This window comes from Carcharodon carcharias, chromosome 4, assembly GCF_017639515.1.
Source record: "Carcharodon carcharias isolate sCarCar2 chromosome 4, sCarCar2.pri, whole genome shotgun sequence".
Taxonomy (NCBI): Eukaryota; Metazoa; Chordata; class Chondrichthyes; order Lamniformes; family Lamnidae; genus Carcharodon; species Carcharodon carcharias.
This window is the reverse complement of record NC_054470.1, coordinates 124,132,342-124,158,644: the sequence shown is the minus strand read 5'-3', so window position 1 is coordinate 124,158,644 and position 26,303 is coordinate 124,132,342. Positions and strand designations below refer to the sequence as shown.

Below are 26,303 nucleotides of genomic sequence, written 5' to 3'. Positions count from 1 at the left end.
GATGGCAGGACACACAAGGTACAGCTCTAGTGGGGGTGGGGTGAAATAAGACTAACAGGGCATAAGAGATATAGATTTAAAAATAATGGAAATAGGTGGGAAAAGAAAAACCTATATAAATTATTGGAAAAAACAAAAGGGAGGGGGAAAGAAACAGAAAGGAGGTGGGGATGGAGGAGGGAGTTCAAGATCTAAAGTTGTTGAATTCAATATTCAGTCCGGAAGGCTGTAAAGTGCCTAGTCGGAAGGTGAGGTGCTGTTCCTCCAGTTTGTGTTGAGCTTCACTGGAACAATGCAGCAAACCATGGACAGACATGTGAGCAAGAGAGCAGGGTGGAGTGTTAAAATGGCAAGCGACAGGGAGGTTTGGGTCATTCTTGCGGACAGACTGCAGGTGTTCTGCAAAGCAGTCGCCCAGTTTGCGTTTGGTCTCTCCAGTGCAGAGGAGACCGCATTGGGAGCAACGAATGCAGGAGACTAAGTTGGGGGAAATGCAAGTGAAATGCTGCTTCACTTGAAAGGAGTGTTTGGGTCCTTGGACGGTGAGGAGAGAGGAAGTGAAGGGGCAGGTGTTGCATCTTTTGCGTATGCATGGGGTGGTGCCGTAGGTGGGGGTTGAGGAGTAGGGGCTGATGGAGGAGTGGACCAGGGTGTCCCGGAGGGAATGATCCCTACGGAATGCAGACGGGGGGGGTGAAGGGAAGATGTGTTTGGTGGTGGCATCATGCTGGAGTTGGCGGAAATGGCGGAGGATGATCCTTTGAATGCGGAGGCTGCTGGGGTGATAAGTGAGGACAAGGGGGACCCTATCATGTTTCTGGGAGGGAGGAGAAAGTGTGAGGGCGGATGCGCGGGAGATGGGCCGGACACGGTTGAGGGCCCTGTCAACGACCGTGGGTGGAAAACCTCGGTTAAGGAAGAAGGAGGACATGTCAGAGGAACTGTTTTTGAAGGTCGCATCATCAGAACAGATGCGATGGAGGCGAAGGAACTGAGAGAATGGGATGGAGTCCTTACAGGAAGCAGGGTGTGAGGAGCTGTAGTCGAGATAGCTGTGGGAGTCGGTAGTAATGGATATTGGTGGACAGTCTATCACCAGAAATTGAGACAGAGAGGTCAAGGAAGGGAAGGGTAGTGTCAGAGATGGACCACGTGAAAATGATGGAGGGGTGGAGATTGAAAGCAAAATTAATAAATTTTTCCATGTCCCAACGAGAGCATGAAGCAGCACTGAAGTAATCATCGATGTACCGGAGAAAGAGTTGTGGGAGGGTTCAGAGGGTTCCGGTAATTGCCCAATGGAAGTTGAAACTTCCCAGGCAATTCCCATGTTGTCCTTGTGTAGGGAATTTCAAAGGACCCTCGGCACATCTCCCAGGGTACCTCCAGGATACGATACTTTGGATAATGAAAGATCTGGGCCTATATAAATGCAAGCTCAGCAGCTTCATTTGTATTGAAAGAGAAAAAATGCAAAAGAATGTGATTTGAATTCAGGCACTAAAATAAAAGTGTCAGATTGTTCAATAAAATTGAAAGTGATGGTTTTACACAGTTTCCTTTAAGTTGTCTTGTTCCATTTTGTCATTTGTGTCAGAAATTTTCCATTGATTCAGCTGATTGAAGTTGGTGGCACAGTGCAATGCTAGTACTGCTTTATTTCACTTGTGTAAAATAATTCCTTTCGTAAGTGCAGCTATTTCTACTCTCTTTTCATTGCCTCTCAGTTATTGTTTTTTGACCCTTGGATAGAGACACTGTAATGGTCTAATTTTTGAAAAGGAGGTCTATTGAACTTCAGTCACAGTACCTAGAGACATGTTGTGTTCTCAAGGAGAATCTATGAAAAACCAGAATGTTGATCTTCGATTTAATACAGAAAATGCTGCTAAAACTCAGCAGCTCAGGCAATATCCAAGAGAGATACAGAGTTAATGTTTCAGGTTGTTGAGCTTTCATCAGAACTTGTTCTTTCTCTAACTCTCAGGACACACAATTAAACTGATTCCAGTTTAATTGCAGACTGTGATGGTTTTCTATAATGTAGGTTGTAAACGTGTGGTATCGATTATTCCATTAGGTTTTTTTCATAATTTTTGGACCCTTTTATCATATTGCTTATGTAGGACCCATGTTAATCTATGTAGAGTTGTATTATTTATAAATGATACTGAGTGCCCATTGTGTCCTAATGTATGTGAATGCTGTGGAGCCAGCAAAATCATCTCATTATACTACAGCTACTATTCTGAAATTGTTGGCTGTGTGCACCAGGAACTTATAGACCTGAGTTATACTGTCAGCTCCTGCATTCATTTCCTGAATATATGATTCGAAGTATGTAAGTAATTAAAAAAAAAGCAAGACTTACATTTATATAGCACTTTTCATGACCACTGGACATCTCATAGCACTTTACAGCCAATAGAGTACTTTTTGAAGCGTAATCATTGTCGTAACATAGAAAATGTGGCAGCTAATTTGTGCCCAGCAAACTCTCACAAACAGCAATGTGATAATGACTAGATAATCTTTTTTTTGTGATGTTGATTGAGGGGTAAATATTGGCCAGGTCACTGGGGATAATTCCCCTGCTCTACTTTGAAATAGTGCCATTGAATCTTTTATACCCACCCAAGCAGGCAGGTGGGGCTTTGGTTTAACATCTCATCTCTGACATTGCAGTACTAATGGAGTGCTGCACTCAATTGTTAGCCTTGACTTTTGTGTTCCAACTCTGGTGTGGGACTTGATTAAGGTATCAACTTCTTAGAGATCCAACATCCACAATTTAAATTACTACTTTTCTATTGAACATCCAGGAGTATTTAATATTTAGGAAGGACAAACAAGTGGGGAAAGGAGGTGGGGTAGCACTTTTAGCAAAGGAAGAAATCAATGTAATAGTGAGGAAGGATATTGGCTCTGAAAATCATGGTGTGGAATTTGTTTGAGTGGAGGTAAGAAACACCAAGGGGCAGAAAATGTTGGCTGGGGTTGTGTATAGGCCCCAAACAGTAACGGAAATGTAAGGGAAGGCATTAAACAGGAAATAAGAGACACATTCAATAAGGGTACAACTGTAATCATGGGTGACTTTAATCTACATATATATTGGATAAACCAAACTATCTGTGGAGGAGGATTTCCTGGAGTGTGTCCGTGATGATTTTTTTAGACCAATACATTGAGGAACCAACCAGAGAGCAGGCTACCCTAGACTGGGTATTGTGCAACGAGAAAGGATTAATTAACAGTCTTGTTGTGCGGGGTCCCTTGGGGAGGCATGACCATAAAATTGTAGAATTGTCCATTAAGATGGAGATTGAAGACGTTGAATCCGAGATTAGGGTCCTGAACCTAAATAAAGGTTATGAGGCGTGAGTCGGAAATGATGGATTGGGGAACCTTACCGAAAGGGTTGGCGGTGAATATGCAATGGCTGATATTTAAGGAATATATGCATTAATTACAACAATCATTCATTCCTGTCTGACACAAAAATAAAACAGGAAAGGAGGCTCAACGATGGATCACAAAATAAATTAGGGATAGTATTAGATCCAAAGAGCAGACATATAAAATTGCCAGAAAAAGCAGCAAGCAGGATTGGGAGCAGTTTAGAATTCAGCAAAAGTGGACAAAAAGATTGATCAAGAAAGGGAAAATGGAATAAGAGAATAAACTTGCAGGGAACATAAAAACTGACTGTAAAAGCTCCTATAAATATGTGAAGAGAAAAAGATTAGCAAAGACAAATGTAGTTCCCTTACAGTCAGCAACGGGGTAAGTTATAAAGGGGAACAAGGAAATGGCAGAAGAATTGAACACATATTTTTGTTCTGTCGTCCAAAAGAGGACACAAATAATTTCCAAGAAATGTTGGGGAACCAAGGGTCTAGTGAGACGGAGGAATTGAAGGAAACCAATATTAGTTTAAAAATGGTGCTAGAGAAATTAATGGGGTTAAAGGCTGAAAAATCCCCAGGGCCTGATAATCTACACCCCAAAGTCCTAAAGGCAGTGGCCCTGGAAATATTGGATGCATTGGTGGTCATCTTCCAAAATTCTGTATACACTGGAGCAGTTCCTTCAGATTGGAGGGTGGCAAGTGTAACCCCACTATTTAAAAAAGGAGGGAGAGAAAAAACAGAGAATTACAGACCAGTTAGCCTAACATCAGTAGTGGGGAAAATGCTGGAGTCTATTGTAAAAGATGTGGTAATGGAACACTGGGAAAGCATTAACGGGATTAGACAAAGTCAGCATGGGTTTATGAAAGGGAAATCATGCTTAACTAATCTACTGGAGTTTTATGAGACTGTAACTAGTAGAATAGATAAGGGAGAACCAGTGGATGTGGTGTATTTGGATTTCAAGAAAGCTTTTGATAAGGTCCCACATAAGAGGCTAGTGGGCAAAATTAAAGCACATGAGATTAGGGTAATATACTGGCATGGATTGAGAATTGTTTGGCAGACCGGATACAGAGAGTGGGAATAAATGGGTCTTTTTCCAGATGAAAAGCGGTGACTAGTGGTGTACCGCAGGGATCAGTGCTTGGGTCCCAGCTATTCATGATATATATAAATGACTTGGGTGAGGAAACCAAATGCAATATTTCGAAGTTTGCTGATGACACAAAATTGGGCGGGGTTGTGAAGAGGATGCAAGGAGGTTTCAGGGCGATTTAGACAAGTTGTGTGTGTGGGCAAACATATGGCAGATGCAGTATAAATGTGAAGTTATACACTTCAGTGTAAAAAAAGCAAAGGCGGCGTGTTATTTAAATGGTAATATATTGGGAAATGTGGATGTACAAAGGGGCCTGGGTGTCCTTGTACACCAGTCATTGAAAGTAAACAGGCAGGTGCAGCAAGCAATTAAGAAGGCAAATGGTATGTATGTTGGCCTTCATTGCAAGAGGATTTGAGTTCAGAAGAAGGGATGTCTTACTGCAGTTATACAAGGCCGTGGTGAAACCACATCCAGAGTATTACATGCAGTTTTGGTCTCCCTAAGAAAGGATATATTTGCCATAGAAGGAGTGCAGCGAAGGTTGACTAGGCTGATACCGGGAATGACAGGACTGTCGTATGAGCAGAGATTGGTTCAACTGGGCCTGTATTGACTAGAATTTAGAAGAATGAGAGGGGATCTGATTGAAATGTATAAAATTCTAACAAGGCTAGACAGACTAGATGCATGGAGGATGTTTCCTCTGGTTGCGGAGTTGAGAACCAGGGGCCACGGTCTTAGGATATGGGGCAGGCCATTTAGGACTGAGATGAGGAAAAATTTCTTCACTCAGAGAGTAGTCAGCTTGTGGACTTCTCTCCCATAGAAACCTGTGGAGGCCAGGTCACTGAGTATATTCAAGAATAAAATTGATAATTTTTTGGATATTGGGGGCATCAAGGGGTATGTAGAGAAAGCGGGAAAATGGCGTTGCGATAGAGGATCAGCCAAGATCATATTGAATGGCGGAGCAGGCTTGAAGGGATGAATGGCCTACTCCTGCTTCTGGTTTCTATGTTTCTATATCATAATTATTTCCCAGTTATTCTGTGATGTTAAGGACATTTTCCCACTAATTTTCCCTAACATTCCTTCAGTTATTAAGATCGCCACTCAGGATTGTGATTTAATGGCAACAGCCCTCCAGTATCTCTCATAAATATTTCACATGCTAACTTTTGAAAAGTTGTGGGTATCACTGAACCAAATAATTGTGGATATCACTGAACCAAATACTCAGCTGATATCCATGCACATACTTAAAGCAGTGGATAGTAATCACTTACTGCCCCAGCTGAATCAGCTAATTAAGTACAATGGAGTGAACTTCCTGGTAAACACTGTGGCCTGATTTTTTCCTGTGTCAGGTGGGCTCGGCGGGAACGGGCAAGGGGCAGTCGGGAACCCAACCGCTGCCCGCGATCGTGTACACACCGCCATTTTACATGGGCAGGCCAATTAAGGTCCGCCCAATGTAATGCGCATCTCCGGCATCAGCATGAGGGGGTGGGAGCTCAAATGTCCACCAGGTCCAATGGCGACCCAGCGGCCTCTTCAAAAATGGTGCAGGCAAGCATGAGATGGCTGCCAGTGACTACCATTGTGATGCAGAATGTCCAAGCAGAACAGGGCAGGCGGGAGGACAGGTCAGCAGCTCCGAGGCTTTCTGATGAGTGTCTCACTGTCCTCCTGGAGGAGGTGGCAGCACACCAGGAGATCCTTGTCCCAAGGGATGGAAGGAGGAGGCACCCCCCCACCTCACCAAAAATGCCTGGAGGAGGTGGCATCGAGGGTCAGCTCCCATAATGTAACGCGGTGCACATCGGTGCAGTGGAGGAGTCCAAGCTGAGCATGAACACTGCTTTGACCCTCATGGCCGAGAGCAATGCCTCCTCCATGGAGAAAGTGGTGACTGTCATGGAGAGGCTGCTCCAGGATCTTAATCAGGGATTCCTGGGGATGCACTCGGACCTGCAAGCCCTCCCATCAGCAATGACCTCAGATAGTCACTGTCAGTGTGGGAGATGGATTGGCCACCCAGTATCCCAGCTAGGTGTCCATCCATCAATGGTGAGCAGGGAGGTCTAAAGCAACCTGACATTGACGCATGAGCTGCTTGTCGTCTCTGCCAGCTCTTCTCAGGGCGTTCCGGATGAGGGCAGCAGCTCCTCCATCCCTCTGCCAGTGACTGTGGCACCCGTTGAGGCTGCAGCAACTGGGGAGTTGCTGTGCCACTGGCCACTCCCTCCCAGGCGGTGCCAGCACTGGCTCCACGGGCCAAAGGACGCCCGCCAAGGCCAACAGGACAGCAGAGTGTCTCCAATGCTGGTGTCAGCGAGGGGGAAGCACCTAGACGTAGCACCCATAAAAGCAAACATAAATCACCTTCAGCACAACATGGGCTTATCACTGGTGTTATTTTTTTGCCCCACTTTTAGGTTCTATATAAGTAGGTGCGATGGAGAACACCTTTAATTTAATTTGATTTATGTATGCCAGGCATCACATCAATAAAAACAGAATTACCTGGAAAAACTCAGCAGGTCTGGCAGCATCGGCGGAGAAGAAAAGAATTAACGTTTCGAGTCCTCATGACTCTTCGACCGAGTTCGGTCGAAGGGTCATGAGGACTCGAAACGTCAACTCTTTTCTTCTCCGCCGATGCTGCCAGACCTGCTGAGTTTTTCCAGGTAATTCTGTTTTTGTTTTGGATTTCCAGCATCTGCAGTTTTTTTGTTTTTATCACATCAATAAATGTGTTTGTTTTCAGCAAGCCTCTGGGTGCTTCATTAGTTCTGCAGGTGAAGGGTAATCCATGATGTTATGTTTTTTTTTAAAGTTTTATTAGATGAACAAGATAACTTTTAATCCAGTCAGTAAAGACCCACAGTGTCAAGCATTAAACAGGTTGCACCACCTACAAACAATGGTTGGTGAAACAGATCTTCTTATCAATGGTTTGTTCACTTCTGATCCTTGCCTTCGTTGTACTTCATTGTCATGTTCCTCTGCAGCACTGGTGGTCTTACAAAGAGGCATGAGCATGAGAGTAATGGGTATCCCTAAAAGTTGTCCACTAGCCATCCTGCCTCTTTTCCCTTTGCCTCGGTCCCTCCTTAATCTGAAGACTTGGGTGGGCGTAGTATCAGCAACAGCCACCAGTGACTTGTTTGTCATTGAGCTGTACTGAAATGGCACATAGTGCATGTTGCTCAGTAAGCAAATGTTCCTGTTAAGTATCAAGTATGAAGCTTGCAGACCTGGCATGTGGTGGTGGTTCATCTTTGAAGGCTAGCTGAAGGAGTGCTGAATCAAAGCCTCCCGGGTGTCCCTGCCTCCCTGGAGGTTGCCCAGGTCAACGTCTATCCCCTCAGGGTTCTCCTGACTGTGCTCGTCCTTGGACTCACGACCGGACTCATTGTCTACTGCCAGAGCAGCAGCGTCAACATCTTCTTCCTCCACTGTGTTCCCCCTTTCCAGTGCCAGATTTTGGAGAGCCCAGAATGCAGCCACTATCAGTGAAACACGATCTGGGGTTTTGCAGTGCGCCCCCTGAATGGTCCAGGCATCGGAAGCACATCTTGAGAAGACCAATGGTTCTCTCTACCACCGCCCTTGTGGAGGCATGACCCCTGTTGTATCGCTGCTCGGCCTCAGTTCTTGGATGGCGGAGAGGCACCATGAGCCACCTCTTCAGGAGATAGCCCTTGTTGCCCAGCAGCCATCCATCCAGCCGGACTGGAGCACTAAAGAGCCTTGGCACCTGAGAGTGCCTTAGGATGTAAGCGTCGTGGGAGCTGCCTGGGTACCTTGCACAGACTTGCAGAATCTGCCTCCTATGGTCACACACTGTCTGCACGTTCATGGAGTGGAATCCCTTCATGTTAGCGAAGGCACCTGGCTCATCCGCTGGTGCCTTGATGGCCACTCGTGCAGTCGATTGCACCCTGGATGCAGGGGAACCCAGCAATCGCTGGCTCGCTCTGCCTGGCTGGCCTCGTCTGTGAGGTAGTGAATGAAAGTCAATGCACACCTGAACAGAGCGTCTGACACCACCTTGACATAACTATGGACAGTTGATTGGGAGACTCCACAAAGATCACCCACCGACCCCTGGAAAGAGCCAGCTGTATAGAAGTTGAGGGCCACGTGATCTTCAGCACCACTGGCATGGGGTGTCCACCCGCACAACTGGAGCTGATCTCAGGGCCGATCATCTAACAGATGGAGGTCACTGTCTTCCTTGAGAGGCGGAACCTCCTTCAGCATTGCACCTCGGGCATATTGAAGTAGCTTCTTTGCCCCCTGTAGACCCTGGCAGCAGAATAGTGGCGTTTTCTGCGGCCTCTTTCGCCTTGGACTCCCTGTTGGTTCTGCGCCCCTTGTGCCTGCGCCTCTCCTCCCACAGGTTGCTCACTTGGAGGCTGAATATGGACACCTGGCCTCCTCCACCTTCTGGCGCACTCTTCCTCCTCAGAGGAGGTGCCTCTAATGGAGACTACAATCTCCGTTCCCAGGGTAGGGGAAGGCTGCCTAATACCTGGAAGGCCCCAAGTGTTATAACTCCTCCGGAGTCTTGAACTGAAGCCTGTTATTTCTGTAACAGCGGCTCTGAAGCAAAATGTAATTGTCCTGTTCACACAAGCAAATAGCAGTAAGTTATAATCTAAAGTACTAACAACTTGCATTAGCAAGTCCACTAGCTCCTCTTATCCCGCCCGTGGATGAGCTTTTTGAAAATGTGGCCTACCCACCTGCCTGTTGCACCCGTGCAATGCCCTGAAAAATCGCATGGGGTGCGCAAAATCAAATTCAATTGGTGCCTCAAGGGTTTTAACTGGCCCATTAATTAATGGCGGGTGTACCTTCGTCCTCTTAGCACGCCTGCCTACCGAAATATCACGATGGTGCGCGGTGACGTCGGGACACAAGCCCGATGTCATTGTGCGTCATTTTACCTTCCGGCATGTCGGTCCCACCCCCGCACGCCAAATGTAAAATTCTGTCCTGTGTTATAGAATCATGCAGCAAAGTGAGTCTTGTGCCTTTGTTTAAGTCTTTGAAAAAGCTATGCAATTAGCCCCACTCCCCAGCTCTTCCCCCATAAATCTGCGCATTTAACCTTTTCAAGTGTATATCCAGTTCCCTTTTGAAAGTTTCTTCTGAATCTGCTTTCACCACCCTTTCAAACAGTGCATTCTAGATCATAACAACTTGCTGCATGATAAAATTCTTGTCTTTTTCCTTCTGGATCTTTTGCTAATTACCTTAAATCTCTTTCTTCTGGCAACCGACCCTCCTGCCGTGGAAACAGATTTTCCAATCAAAATCCTTCAGAATTTTGAACAGCTCTATTAAACATCCCTTTAACCTTTCTGCTCTAACGAGAACTATTCCAGCTTCTTTAAGCTCTCTGCATAACTGAAGTCCCTCATCCCTGGTACCATTCTAGTAAATCTCCTCTGCATCCTCTCCGAGGACTTAACATCCTCCCTAAAGTGTGGTGATTATAATTGGCCACAGTACTCTTGCAGTGATCTGCATTGTCCATTTACCCAATGACCCAGCAGCAAAGTTCTAATTATAGATAAATTTGGAAGATGTGTGGTAGCTGCAGTGTTATAGGAACAGGAGTAGGCCTTTAGCCGCTTGAGCCTATTCCATCTTTTAATTTGACGATGGCTGTTCTCAACTGTTCTGTATTCACAAATGTGCTCTTGCAGTAGGGTCAGTCAATAGTGACCAGGAGCAGGAACTTTGGCAGATTTTTTGCCCTCTCTAACCAAGAGATAGTGAAGCCAATTGTAGCATTGCTGTTGCTGCTGTCTCAGTTAAATTCAGCTAACTGATAACAGGAAAAGGTTGAATTGTTCAGACAACTGTGTCAATTTAATTGTACAATTGCTAGTATTAGTTTAGAATCTTGTTCTGTATGGCTAAGCGAGTTATTGGAAAAATTAGCAACCTATCTGGAGAGCATAACTAAACATATGTTCTAAGTGCAACTGATGCAGTTTGGTGAGTAATGAAACTTTAATTTTTATAAAATCTACTACTGCTTGCTTGCAATTTAGAATTTAACTTTAATTTATTGTTTTAGGTTTGCTATAGGCAAGGGCAGGGCTAATCAAGTAAATCAACCTCTCTGCTGGAGAGCAAGTGAGATCAGCAAATTAAGGAACTGGTTGTATAAGTAAACCAAAGTAAAATAAAGTTACCATTAGGGAAGAAAATTAAAGCCATGACAGGGCAGCTCGGTTGTGTGGAATAAGTGCCCTGTAATATGTGGGAAGTGGAGGATGCTACCAGTGTCCTAAACGATCACATCTGCAGGAAGTGCCATCAGCTGCAGAAACTTGAGCTCCAGGTTTTGGAGCTTGAGCGGCAGCTGGAGTCACTGTGAAGCATCCACGAGGCTGAGAGCTGCATGGATAGCATATTCCGAGAGGTGATCACACTGCAGCTTAGGAGTCTGGAGGCAGAAAGGGAATGGATGACCGCCAGGCAGTCCAAGAGAACTAGGCAGGTAGTGCATGACTCCCCTGGGGTCCCGCTCGGCAATTGGTTTTCATTTTGAATACTGGTTCCTCAGAGGAGTGCAGTCAGAGTTAAGTTTGTGGCACAGGAAGTTTGCTGTACAGGAAGGGAGGAAGAAAAGAGGAAGATCAGTAGTGATAAGGGATTCATTAGTTAGGGGAACAGACAGGCATTACTGTGGCCATAGGTGTGACTGTAGGATGGTGTGTTGCCTTCCTGGTGCCAAGGTCAAGGATGTTACGGGGCAGCTGCAGACCATTCTGAGGGAGGGTGATCAGTCAGAAGTCGTGGTCCACGTTTGTACCAATGACTTAGGTAGGAAAGGAGATGAGGTCCTGAAAGCAGACTTCAGGGAGATAGGAAGGAGATTGAAAAATAGGACCTCCAAAGCAGTATTCTCAGGATTACTTCCAGTTCCATGCGCTAGTGAGTGTTGAAATAGGAGAATTGAGTGATTGAACACATGGCTGGAAAATTGGTTTAGGAAGAAGGACATCAGATTTCTGAAGCACTGGGACCGGTTCTGGGGAAGGTTGGATCTGTATAAGCTGGGCAACCTAAACCTGAACAGGACTAGGATGAATATCCTTGCAGGGAGATTTGCTGGTGCTGTTGTGGGGGGTTTAAACTTGATTGGCAGGGGGATGGGAAGCTGAAGGCAAATTCAGAGCAGAGAATGGGGTATGGAGAATTAGTGACTCTGAAAGACAGAAGGAGCACAGGTTAAAAAGTGTACAGCACAGGAATCTGGCAGTGTTAAAAGGTATATATGTAAATGCAATCAAATAAAGCTGATGAGCTGAGGGCACAGGTAGACGCATGGCAGCATGATATCATCGCTATAACGGAAACTTGGCTTAAAGAGGGGCAAAATGGCAGCTCAACATCCCTCGATATAGGGTTTTCAGGCAGGATAGAGAGGGAGCCAAAAAAGCTGTGGGGTGTAGCATTATTGGTTAAAGAATCAATTGATGTGAGGAGGAATGATACACTACGTGAAGCATCAAATGAGGCCACATGGGTTGAGCTCATGGGGAGAATTTTCACTTCGGTGTGCGGGGGTGGGCCCTGCACGTCAATGCATAAAATGATGAGCAGTGATGTAGGGTGTGCATCCCAACATCACCACGCGTCATTCAGATCTTCTGTTCAGCGGGCGCGCACCGGCCAAACTGTCAAAGGCCTGTTAAGGCCATTAATAAACCAATTAAACTAATTCTCAATGCTGCCCATCCAACCTTAAGGTTGGCAGGCAGGCAAAGAGCCCAAGCGGCCTTCGCGTTTTTCATGAAACCTTATCCACGGATGGGATGTGGTTTCATGAAGGTTTTATTAAATTAATAAATAAATTTTGCTCATTTCATAAACATGTCCTAACTCATGTGGCACTATCACATGAGGGGACATGTGTAAATGATTTTTAATTTCCTTTATTAAAATTCTCAACATGAATTTAATTTCCCTGAGCTCCATGCTTCAGGGAGATTTCTGCGAGGAAGAGCGCAGGCCCGGATTCTCCCTCCTCCCCCCCGCTGAGCCTTAATTGGCTCACCCACGTAAAATGGCAGCAAGCAGCCGATCGCAGGTGGTGATCGGCTCCGCCCACTCTCGACCAACCTAACTGGCCCGCCTGACAGGGAGACAATTCTCCCCCATAAATAAAAAAAGGGCAGCCGCACAGCTAGGAGTGTACTATAGACCCCGAATAATGGAAAGGAGTTAAAAGAGCAAATATGTAGGCAAATTTCTAAGTGCAAAAAAAAATAGGGCAGTAATAGTTAGGGACTTCAACCATCCTAATATCAATTGGAATACGAACAGTGTGAAGCACACAGTGGGCACAAAATTCTTGAACTGCATTCGAGAGAACTTTTTTAGCCAGCATGTAACAAGCCCAATGAGAGGGAGTGCAATTCTATATTTTGTATTAGGAAATGAAGCCAGGTAAGTGGATGAAGTAGCAGTGGAGGACCCCATATTGGAGATAGTGATCATAATGCAGTTAGATTTAGCATCATTATGGAAAAGGACAAAAATGGGACAGGAATAAAAATTCTGAATTAGGGGAAGACAAATTTTACAAAGCTGAGAGGTGAACTGGTGAAAGTAGACTGATACAGCTACTAGGAGGAACACGGTGTCAAATCAGTGGGAGGCATTCAAAAGCACAGTGTAGACATGTCCCCACAAAGAAAAGGGACAGTACTGCCAAATCTGGAACCCTTGGGTTATCCAGATGCATACAGGATTAAGATAAAGCAGAAAATGAAAGTTTATGACAGTCAGAAAAACTTAATACTGTAGAAATCCGAGAGGAGTATAGAAAGTAAAAAAGGAAATTAGGAAAGCAAAGAGAGGATACAAACAAAATATTGGCAGGTAAGATCAAAGAAAACTCAAAGATATTTTAAAAGCACATTAAGAGCAAGAAAATAACTAAGGAAAGGGTATGGCCTGTCAGAGATGTACATGGTAATTTGTGCGTTAATGCTAAAGATGTGGGCAGTGTTCTCAATGAGTACTTTGTCTCTGTCTTCACTAAGGAGAGAGATGATGCAGACATTCTAGTTAAAGGAGGCGTGTGAAATATTACATACAGTAAGCATAGTGAGAGAGGATGCATTAGAGGGAATGATGATCATTTTCCAATCGGCACCAGAAAATTGAAGGTCTGCAAGCATTGTATCATTATTTAAAAAGGGTACAAGCGATAGACCGGAACATTATAGGCCAGGCCATCTGACTTTGGTGATGGGCAAACTATTAGAATCAATTCTGAGAGGCAGGATAAGCTGTCACTTGGAAAGGCGTGGGTTGATCAGGGATGGTCAGCATGGTTTTGTTAGGAGAAGATCATGTCTTACTAACTTAATCAAATTTTTTGATGAAGTAACAAGAAGGATTGATGGGGGTGGTGCAGTGGATGTTGTCTACGTGGATTTTAATTTGGCACTTGACAAGGTCCCAGGTGGCAGACTGGTCAGAAAAGTGACCCATGGGATACAGGGAAAGGTGGTGAGTTGGATCCAAAATTGACTCAGTGACAGCAAATAAAGGGTGATAGCTGATTATGTTTTTGCAAGTGTAAAGCGGTTTCCAGTAGCATTCCACAGCGCTCAGTGTTGGAGCTCTTGCTGTTGTTGTACGTACTAATGATTTGGATTTAAATGTGGGAGGCTTGATTGGGAAATTTGCAGATGGCACAAAAATTAGCAGTGTAGTTGATTGTGAGGAGGATAGCTGCTGTCTCCAGAATGATATCAATGGTTTGGTTGAGTGGGCGGAAAAGTGGCAAATGGAATTCAATCCGGAAAAGTGTGAGGCAATGCATTTGGAGAGGGCAAACAAAGCAAGGGAATACACAATAAACGGAAGGGCATTGAGAGGGGATGAGGAAGTGAGAGACCTTAGAGTGCTTATCCACCGGTATAATGTACAATAATTAGGTGGACTTAGAATTATGGTTAAAATGGCAAACTTTTTAAAATTGTGCCTCAATAGGATTGACAAAGATAGGAGGAATGAAGTCAAGTAATTTGATAATGCTCTATCAGGAAACGTTTTATTTTCTTGAATAAATAGTATAAAATTGAATCGTGAATAAAATGACACGTGTTTGATGAAAATGGTTACCAACAATGCCTGTGAATATATACTTGTAATTGTATGCATAAATTGTTGTGGCATATTCCATGTAGAGTGTTCTCCTTTCATTAACAATTTAAGAATTATTTTCTTCACCTTTTCCACTTTATCTGTGGTTCAAATGAAACTCAGAATTATAGGACATAATTCCTCCCCAATGCCTCTCTGTCTGTGTGACAGACCACGGGTGGTGGTTCTAAAGAGTGAAATATGGGGAATTTGACCCCAGCCTCATTGTGCCATGCATGTGGGGCATCAAGATGCCCTGTGAAGAAGTGGAACACTTGATTAACGTATGTAAATTGGGGTACTCCAGTCCATTTGAGAGTCCGATTTAAAATTTACTGTTGCTGCATGGCTTTCCCCAGAGATCAACAAGTGAGAACAAGACAAGAACGGTCTGATCCCTAAAATAAGTACCTCTTTCAGCACTCTGTGGGCCAGGAGTTGCAGGTCTCCTCTCCCCAGGCCGCTCAAGGAAGCCTTCGACTACTAAAGCCTGATCGGCAGCCTCTCCGCCCCACAAGGCTCAGATTGCCAGCCTCCTTCCGTACCCTCCAAAACCTTGATCTCCAGCAGCCCCCAACTCAGTTGCTGACCTCTTCACAATCACCCCAATTGGGACCCTCTTCCCTCATTCCTGATCGCAGACCTTTCCCCCAGTCTGATTGCCGACCTCTCCAATATCCTGATTACCAAGGACTGTCCTGAAGCATTTGTAGCCTTCTGATGCTGCTGTTCTCTCCTGCCTGTACGAGGCTGTCCATCTGATCCACATGTTATTGAGGCTCAGCTGTTAAGTTTGGTACATCCCAGGCCTTTCCAAGCTCTTTGAAAATTTTCCACCTCATCTGTGTCCTCGCCACCTTCCTTTAAGTATTGAGTGCATAGTTTTAGCTTCTGTATACTATTTTTTTCTAATATAGACAATTACTAACTGACGACTTAAAAATTTTATTTCCCTGGCTGGGTGTTGAATCAGGTCACCATTGTTTTGTTGTGAAGGCACTGCTGCCCTTTTATTAAATAGGACGTGAGATTCTCTTGGAAGTATAGTTTGCTTGAAAGAAATTGTTGCTTTGAATGGTGTGCACTCGGAGACCTATGCACAAAGCATAACAAGTGAAAGCTGAAGATATTTAGTTGTATGTAAGACAAGAGAGAGAATTCCAGACGATAAAAATTGTTGCCTCTTGTACCTGGATGCAAAGCAAGAATTAATGACCAGTGGAGAAGATCTGAAATGTCCAGATTAACTCTTGAATATGTCAGCATTATTTATTATAATTTCAGTCTAATGTTTAATAAATGTGTGGTTTATAAACATCGCTCTCTAAAAATCCGTAAATTGAGGGGATATCGTCACCACATGATTATGTCTTGTTTAATATTTAGGTGGCGATTTCCTTTCATTTTTAAGAAAGAAGAAAGATGAGTTAAAAATGAAACAGCTTGTGAAGATGTCTTTGGATGCTGCTGCTGGTATGGCTTATCTTGAAGGGAAAAACTGTATTCACAGGTAAGGAAAATATTCCCACTCTATCTACAGGGTTCTCCAATTTACTGTTTTCCAATTCCAGGTGATTTATTTTCCCAGAAAAAGCTTGTGGATACTGCAGAACTTATATTTTCCAAAACATCCTATTTTATTACATAAAAGCAGAAAATGCTGCAAATGTTCTGGTGAAAGGTTGCTGACCTGAAACGTTAACTCTGTTTCTCTCCACAGATGCTGCCATAACCTGCTATGTCCAGTATTTTCTATTTTTATTTCAGATTTCCAGCATCTGCTGTATTCTGCTTTTTGACCTTGTTTTATGACACTGATTTCATACAGATAGATGCAGCAACACTCCAGCATTCTAACAATGTGACCTCTGAATCTCCCCACTGTGTTATTCAAATTTTGCTGTTACTTTTTGCCAGCAAAAAAGTTTTTTGGTTGTATCTGCAATAAGCCCAGGCAACCAGAAAATGTCATATAAATGGATAATGTGAGTAACGAAAGCACATTTTAACATAGATATTAACTTTTTAGGAAGAAAAAAAGGGAAAATTTAGCAAGTTCCTTGTAATTTAAAGTATTATACTGTAAAAATATGTTTGAAGGTGCATCGGTGGATTTTTTTTTTGTTCTCTGTAAAATTTCCCTGTCGCCTTTAATCCTTTGGGATGGGATCCTTGTTTTGGTGGAAAGGATAAATCGATACTTGGCAAAGACTTGAACCTAGTAAGACACGGAGAGGTATTTACAAGAAATGTAAGCAGCCTAAATGTAAACAGAACAGGCAAGAGAATATAGGAAAGAATAAAGTAAGCTAAGGTATTATAGAACAGAAGCCTAAAAAGATTATAATATGAAGTGAGATAAAGTTAAATATAAAGTGAGAGGAAAATTCTATTAGATATGACTTAAGATGTCTACAACAATGCACACAGTGCCCATAATAAAGCAGGGGAGCTGGAGGCAGCCATTCATTGGGAGGAGCCAGACATTGTAGGGATCACTGAGACATGGCTACAGAAAAATTAAGACTGGAAATTAAACATTATATGGTGTATGTAGATTTAGAAAAGCTAAGGAGCGAAAAAGGTAAGGTGGAGTAGCTGAACTTATTGGGGATAACATAATGGCAGTCGGAAGAAAGGACACAACAGCAAAACAAAAATGGAAATAAAAGATGATAAATAATCCATAACACTAATAGGTGTAGTCTACAGACCACTGAATAGTGGAAGGGAGGAGGAAGAAGAAATATGCAGATAAATTATGGAATTAAGTAAATAAAGGTAGAAAAATAATCATGGGGGGTTTCAACTACCTTGATATTAATTGGACAGAAGAGGTAGAAAAAGGGGATAATGGAATGGAGTTCCTATATTATATACAGGACTCCTTTCTAACCCAATATGTAAAAAACCCAACAAGAAAGGATTTGCTATTGGATCTAGTAATGGCAAATAAACTGAGAGAAGTAAAAGTAAGGAAACTGCTAGGTCATATTGACCACAGTACTACGCTTTAAGATAGATAAGGATTTAAGAATAATGAAAACTAAGTTAATAGATTGGAGAAAAGCTGGTTTTGAGGGGCTGAGAAAAAAACTTGAGCAAATAAAATGGGCAACAATATTGGCAACAACGATGTAGAACAACAATGGAAAACAATTTAAACGTTGTTCAGCAGAGTGCAGGAAAAATATATTCAGCTAAAAAGAAAGAGCAAAATAAACATTAATGGAATTCCATGGATGAATAGAGACATAAGGAAACAACTGAAGGTTAGGAAAGCGGCATCCGTTAAACGTATAGACAGCAGAGAAGTGCAGGTTAAGAGAGAATATGAAGAGATTAGGAGAGAAATCAAAAAATAGGGAGGCAAAGAGAAACAATGAAACTAAATTATTAAGGCATATAAAACAAAATAGTAAAATATGTTACAGACACATCAATAAAAAAGGAAAGCTGTGATGGGAATTGGCCATTAAGGGATAGATAGGATAATACCGCAGGTAATGGTAGAGAGATAGCAGAAATACTGAATAATTATTTCTCTTCCATCATTACCAGGGAGATAGAACAGGTAGATGTGACATGAATGATGAGATGAACAATGAGGTATGTGCATTTAAAATTAAGAAAAGGGGGATGTATTCAATAAAATAAATAAACTCAAAGAGGATAAAGCCCCTGGTCTGGACGAATTGCATCCACATATTTTAAAAGAACATAGGGAAGAGATAGCAGAGGCATTACTATTCATATTTAATAACTTGTTAGAAAATGGTATCATGCCAGAGGACTGACTGATAGCTAATGTAATCCCCATATTTAAGAAGGGGTACAGAACATGTTCGGGGAATTATAAACCTGTTAGCTTAACATCAGTGGTAGGAAAAATAATGGAATCCTTACTGAAGAAAAACATCCAGAAATGAGAAATACAATAATAAATAGTCAGCATGGACTTCAAAATGAAAAATCATGCTTGCCCAACCTTAATGAATTTTTGAGGAGGGAACAGAGAAAGAGGAGACAATGGTAATATAGTAGATGTAATTTATCTGGATTTTCAAAAGGCCTTAAATAAGTTGCCCCATCATACACTAATGAATAAGGTCAGAGAATGTGGAGTTAGGGTGTAAGTGATAGAATGGATAGCTCCCTGGCTTCAAGACAGAAAGCAGAGAGTGGGAGTAAAGAGTAGTTGTTCAAAGTGACAGAAACCGGAAAGTGGTGTTCAACAAGGATCAGTGGTGGGACACTGCTTTTCATCATTTACATTAATGTAAGTGGACTTTGGAATCTAAAAGGCAATTTCTAAATTTGCACATGAGACCAAATTGGGGGCAGGTACTCAATACCGAGGAAGACCAGAACAAAGTACAGGAGGATGTTAATAAACTTGCAGAATGGGAAAGTAATTGACAAAGGGATCTCAAAGTACAAGTATATCAATCACTATAAGTTGTGCTTTGGTGCGCAAGGCCATTTAAAAAAAAACAAGCAGTAGGTTATTTCTAGAGGGATAGAATTGAAAAGTACGGAAGTTATGCTAAATCTGTACATACAAACATATGGTATTGTAGCAGGTGTAGGCCATTTGACCCCATGGGCTTGTTTCACCATTTGATAAGATCAAGGCTGTCTAATTGTGGCCTCAACTCCGCTTTCCTGTTTACCCTCTTTTTCCTTAGATTTTTGATGACAAGGTAGTCTATCTAACCCAACCTTAAACATATTCAATGACCCTGCCTCCACTACACCCTGGGGAAGAGAATTCCACAGACTAATGACCTTCTCGGAGAAAAAAAATTCTCCTCATCCCTGTCTTAAATGGGAGACCCTTATTTTTAGATTGTGTCCCTTGGTTCTCATCTGTCCATAAGCGGAAACGTTTTCTCAGCGTTCACCCTATCAAGTCCCCTCAGGATCTTTTATATTTCAATAAGATCACCTCTCATTCTACTAAACTCCAATGGATACCGGCCCATAAGATAATCAGTCATGTGAAACTTCTCTGAACTGCTTCTAATGTAATTATATCCTTAGGTAAGGAGATCGAAACCGTACACAGTACTCTAGTTGTGGCCTCACCAATGCCCTGTACAGCTATAGCAAAACTTCCTTACTGTTATATTCCATTCCTAATCTTTCCTTCCTAATCATTTGATGTACCTGCATACTAACATATTTGTGATTCATGTACCAAGGCACCCAAATCTTTCTGTACCATAGTATTTTGCAATCTCTCACCATTTAAATCAAATACTGCTTTTCTATTCTTCCTGCCGAAGTGGACAAGTTCGCATTTTCCTACGTTTTACTCCATCTGCCAATTTTTTGCCTAACTCACTTAACCTATCCCTATCCCTTTGCAGATGCCTTATGTCCCCTTTACAGCTTACTCTCCTGCCTATCTTTGTCTCATCAGCAATTTTAGCAACTATACATTTGGCTTCTTCATCCAAGTCATTGATATATATTAAAACTTGATTAGATCACACTCGGTGTACTATTTGCCGTTCTAGCTGCCATGTTATAAAAAAGATTTAGAGGCACTGGAGAGGGTACAGAGAAGATTTACAAGGATGATACCAGAAATGCGTGGGTATATGTATATTGGGAAAGGATTGACAGGCAGGTCACTTTTCTCTTGAAAAAAGGAAGGTTGAGGTGTGACCAAATAGAGGTGCTTAAAATTATGAAAGGTTTTGATAGAGTGGATGTAGAGTGAACGTTTCCTCTTGTGGGGAAGGGCATAACTAGAGGCTACCAATATAAGGTAATCACTAAGAAATCCAGTAGGGAATTCAGATAGAACTTCTTTGCCTAAAGAATGGCGAGACTGTGGAACCTGATCCCACAGGGAGTGGTTGAAAAGAAAAGTTATAGATGCATTTAAGGGGAAACTAGGCAAGCCTATGAGGGAGAAGGAAATAGATGGTTACGATAGTAGATTTAGATGAAAAAAGATGGGAGGAGCCTCAAGTGAAGTATAAACACCGGCATGGATTGGTTGGGCTGAATGGCCTGTTTCTATGCCGTATAACCTATGTAATCCTAGCCTTGTGTTCAAAATCTCTTCATTATACAGGAAAACAAATAAAATGTGGAGAAAATTCCAAATATGCCAGTAATAAAAAAACATAATTTTAGTGAAAATCTTGCCTCAACCTCAATCCCGCTTGATTACTGTAATGCAAAAATTGTGTTAATATGTTGGGAATAATTTACCGTCCTGACCTCGGCAGCATGAGATTGGTCAATTTTAACTTCTGGCTCCATGACAGTAGCAAGACAAAATGATAAAATTTGATGAGGCTTAAATGACTTAAATACGTTTGCCTCACGGAGTTATCCATTTGTAAGAGGGTTGCTGCAGGTTGAAAACACGAAAATGAGTATAACTTGGATTTAATGAGCTGTTGGGTACCCAAGTGTATAATTTTTCTCCACGTGCTATTTGATGTGTCTTAATGTTGTAGGAGCAGATTAGGCCATTGAGTCTGCTCTCCCTGGGCCAACCATAGCACTTTATCTGTTGAATCCCAATTTTTTGCCCCCTTACCATATAATTTAATAAACTTACTTCCCAAGCATGCATCTTAAATTCCTTCTTAGGACCTCAATTGATTCTGTACCTATGACCACGGGGACAGTATATTCTCACAACATTTTGTGTAAAGACCTTTTTTGAATTCACTTTTAACTGACTTAATTCTAGTCCCTGATTTTGACCCCTTTTAGATTTCCATGTAAGTGTGAAGATTCTTTCTCTATTACATGGTCCAGTTCCTTCTTTACTTTAAACATCTTAATCAACTTATAGAATCATATAATGGATACAGCACAAAAAGAGGCCACTCAGTGTGTTGTTTCCACGTGGGCTCTGTGCTAGTGGAGCTCAACTAGTTCAATCTTTTCATCAAGCCCTGCAAATTTTTCTCTTTAGATAATTATCCAATTCTCTTTAAAAGGCCTCAATTGAATCTGCCTCCAGCACGCTATCAAGCAGTGCTTTCCAGATCCTAATGATTCGCTGCATAAAAACCTTAACAGTGTCAGGAAAATACTGGAACTATTATTAAGGTAGTGTTACGATCCTGTTAGGAACCGTTAACATTTAAGGAACACCCAGCCAACAGAACTGCACCATAAGATTTCAAGGGGGGAATTTTCTCCCCCGTTGGGAGGCCGGTTGGGTGCAGACGAGCGCGGGCAGGCGCGGAGCCAATCGCCACCCACGATCGGTTGCACACTGCCATTTTGCATGCGTGGGCCAATTAAGGCCCGCCCAGCATGATGTGGGGAGGAGGGACATGCGCAAAAGAGCACAGAAATCGCCCTGAGGCATGCAATATGACTTTTAAACAAAGAAGCTAAAAAATCATTTACACATCCCCTCGTGTGACAGCATCACATGAGCTGGAACATGTTTTTCAAATGTACCAAAAATATTTATCAATGTTATAAACCCTTCATGAAAACTCATCCCATCCGTGGATGAGGTTTCATGAAAAATGCGAAGGCCGCCTGGGCTCTTCCCCTGCTTGCCCACCTTAAGGCTGGACGGGCAGCTTTCTCAATTGGCTTAATTGTTTGATTAATGGCTTTAATAGGCCTTTGACAGTTCGGCGGGCGCGCAGCCGACGCCGGTGCGCACCCACTGAACGGAAGATCAGAATGACGCATGGTGACGTTAGGTCGCTTTCCTGACGTCACTGCGTGTCATTTTACACATCTGCCCCAAGGGTTTAAACAAAAATAAACTTGATTGTATATAAGAATTAAACAAATCCAGCACTATTAAGTTAACACTATGGTGCATAACTACTTATGGCATTATCTCAGTTCCGTTCTTCACTCCCCCCACCAGCCTCCCCAACCCCCACCCAAAAAAAAGGTTGTTTCACTTCTTTAGGGATCAACCCAAAGGCCAGTGAGCATTGTCAGCACGGGAAAATGTGAAGTGCCCTTACGGCTCTAAAAAAATTTCCCCATGATGATGCCCACCGGTGTCGGGGCTGGAAAATCCTGGCCTAACTTCTCCGTGCTCTAGCTATGCTCTGAGGTAAGCTAACTCTGTTGACTGCTTTCTGCCACAAGGCTCTGTGAGGGTCAATGTAATTTTCTTACACTCGTTAGAGCAAATCTTCCAGCTGCTTTTCCCTCATTAAATCCAAACTGTTTGTGAATGATGAAGTTAGTATTTTTCTGTTTGAAGTGCAGGCCTAACTAACTACCATCTTCTGTTAACTCTTTTAATCCAGTGAGATACAGTCTACACTAAAGCAAAGCTGCAACTGCCTCTGCCTATTCCTGAACTAAACTGCTTGCTTCTGCCAGCAAAAAAGCACAGTTAAATTAAACAAAGGAACCTTCCGCCTCCACAGCCCATCTGTAAGACAACGTGGCATTCTTTGGGATGGTTCAAACAAAAATGCAAACACATTATTTCACCTTCAACACAGCTCTTTGATTCTGTAACCCATATGAATAATTTCTATCAGTAATGGAGTTTTATGACCCTCCTTCCCAGAATACTAACTTTTAGCTTCTATTCTGGAAGTAAGATAGAGACTCTGGCTTTTCCAAGAGATTGAGAAATAGATCACCCATTGTTTAAGTTCTTTTTTCCACTTTCAGCTCTGACCTTGTAAGACAGACATAGGTTAATTAAACCTAGGCTTGTTTGAGTTGCATTTACATCAGAGTTGTTTATACCAGTTTCTTAAGTAGATGCCCCCATTTTTGATAGTTAAAACTTGAATTCCTGAAATTAAAAGTTATATTCTAAGACATATGAATTGTGAACTAGATATTCGCAACGATATCCTTAGCAATGTGCTCAGAAAATCATAGTATAATCAGACAAAGTTAACATGGTTTTATGAAAAGGAAATTGTATTGTGTTCTTGATGATGTAAGTAGTAGGGTGAATAGAGGGGAACCTGTAGATGTAGCATACTAGGATTTCCATAGGGCATTTGATTTGCACAAAGTTAATTTGCAAAATAATGGTTCAAGGAATTGGGGTAATATATTATGAATAGAGGAATGAATAAATGGGGCATTTTCAAGTTGGCAGGCTGGAACTAGTGGAGTGTCACAAGGATCGGTGCTGGGCCCCCAACCATTAACAATCTGTATTAATGACTTAGATGCAAAGACTCAGAATACTGTACCTTAAGTTTGCTGGGTGATATAAAGCTAGGTGGGAAAGTAAACTTTGAGAAGGAGACAAGGAGGCTTCAAAGAGATATAGACAGATTACGTGAGTGGCAACAAGATAGCAGATAGGGAAATGTGAGATTATTCACTTGGAAGTAGAAATAGAAGAATAGAATATTAAGGCATGAAAGTTGTAAATTCTGATTTTTAGAGAGACTTGGGTGAACTTGTACAAGGAACTCGGTTAGTCTGCAGGTACAACAAGCATTTAGGAAGGCAAATGGCTTGTAGGCCTTTATTACAAGGTAATTAGAGTGTAAGAATGGAAGTCTTGCTGCAATTGTTTGGACCTTGATGAGACTGCTCTTGGAATACTGTGTGAAATTTTGGCCTCCATATCAAAGGAAGGGTATACTTGCATTGGAAGTAGCACAGTGGGGTTTCAGTAGATTGGTTCCTGGGATTAGAGGGTTGTCCTATGATGAGAGGCTGAGTAAATTGGGACTGTATTCTTGAAGTTTATAAAATGAGAGGAGATCTCATTGAAAGATGCAAGATTCTGAAGGCACCAGACAGGGTAGACAGTGATTGGTTGTTTCCACTGGCTGGGAAATCTAGAACAGTCTCAGGATAAGGGGTCGATCATTTACGACTTGAGATGAGGAGAAATGTTGTTAACCTTTGTCTATGCCAGAGGGTTGTGAATACAGGGAAAGCTATGGCATAGTGGTATCGGTGCTGGACTAGTAATTCAGAGACCCAGGGTAATGCTCTGGGGTTTGAATCCCACCATGGCAGATGGTGGAATTTGAATTCAATTAAAAAATCTGGAATTAAAAGTCTAATGATGACCATGGAACCATTGTCGATTGTTGTAAATACCCATTGATTCACTAAGAAAATCTATCATCCTTACCTGGACTGGCCTACACATGACTCCAGACCCACAGTAATGTGGTTGATTATTAAATGCAAAACCCTGTTGTTCCTGCAAAATCCTCCTCACTAACATCTGGGGGAAAGTACCAAAATTGGCAGAGCTGTCTCATAGATTAGCCAAGCAGCATAGTCATCCTCACGGAATCATGGCTTACAGATGTGGCAGGACAGGCCCAGCAGAGGTGGTGGCCGTGGTATACAGTCGGGAGGGAGTTGCCCTGGGAGTCCTCAACATGGACTCCAGACCCCATGAAGTCTCATGACATCAGGTCGAACATGGGCAAGGAAACCTCCTGTTGATTACCATGTACCGCCCTCCCTCAGCTGATGAATCTGTGTTCTTCCATGTTGAACACCGCTTGTTCCCTGGATGGGGGACTTAAATGTCCATCACCAAGAGTGGCTTGGTAGCACCACTACTGACTGAGCTGGCCGAGTCCTAAATGACATACATTCTAGGTTGGATCTGTGGCAGGTGATGAGGGAACCAACAAGAGGGGGAAAAAAAGAAGGAAAACCTGCCTGTCGCAGATGCACCTGTCCATGACAATATCATTAGGAGTGACCACTGCACAGCCGTTGTGGAGACGAAGTCCCGCCTTCACATTGAGGATACCCCCCCATCGTGTTGTGTGGCACTACCACCATGCTAATTGGGATGGATTCCGAACAGATCTACCAACTCAAGACTGGGCATCCATGAGGCGCTGTGGGCTATCAGCAGCAGCAGAATTGTACTTGAACACAATCTGTAACCTCATGGCCTGGCATATCCCCCACTCTATCATTACCATCAAGCCAGTGGATCAACCATGGTTCAATGAAGAGTGCAGGAGGACATTCCAGGAGCAGCACCTGGCACACCTGAAAATTAGGTGAAAACCTGATGAAACTATAACACAGGGCTACTTGTGTGCCAAAAAGCATAAGTAGCAAGTGATAGAGCTAAGCGATCTCCAAACCAACGGATCAGATTTTTTTTTATTATTCATTCACGGGATGTGGGCTTCACTGGCTAGGACAGTATTTATTGCCCATCCCTAGTTGCCCTGGAAAAGAGGCTGGTGAGCTGCCTTCTTGAACCACTGCAGTCCATGTGGTGTAGGTACACCCACAGTGCTGTTAGGAAGGGAGTTCCAGGATTTTGACCCAGCGACAGTGAAGGAATGGCAATATATTTCCAAGTCAGGATGATGAGTGACTTGGGTGGAAACTTTTAGGTGGTGGTGTTCCCATCTATCTGCTGCCCTTATCCTAGATGGTAGTGGTCGTGGGTTTGGAAGGTGCTTTCGAAGGAGCCTTAGTGATTTCCTGCAGTGCATTTTGTAGATGGTACACACTGCTGCTACTGTGCCTTGGTGGTGGAGGCAGGGAATGTTTATGGATGTGGTGCCAATCAAGCAGGCTGCTTTGTCCTGGATGGTATCAAGCTTCTTGAGTGTTTTGGAAGCTGCACTCATCCAGGCAAGCGGGGAGCATTTCATCACGCT

General features: G+C 42.8%; 1 protein-coding gene across 1 annotated transcript in view; it reads left to right on the top strand.

Moving 5' to 3' along the window:
* Window positions 1–26,303, top strand: part of fer (fer (fps/fes related) tyrosine kinase) — a 416,238-nt gene that overhangs the window by 288,797 nt on the left and 101,138 nt on the right. The window contains exon 16 of the mRNA XM_041185738.1: window positions 16,096–16,219. Within this exon, the coding sequence (XP_041041672.1) occupies window positions 16,096–16,219 (124 nt within the window). The remainder of the gene's footprint in view (window positions 1–16,095; window positions 16,220–26,303) is intronic.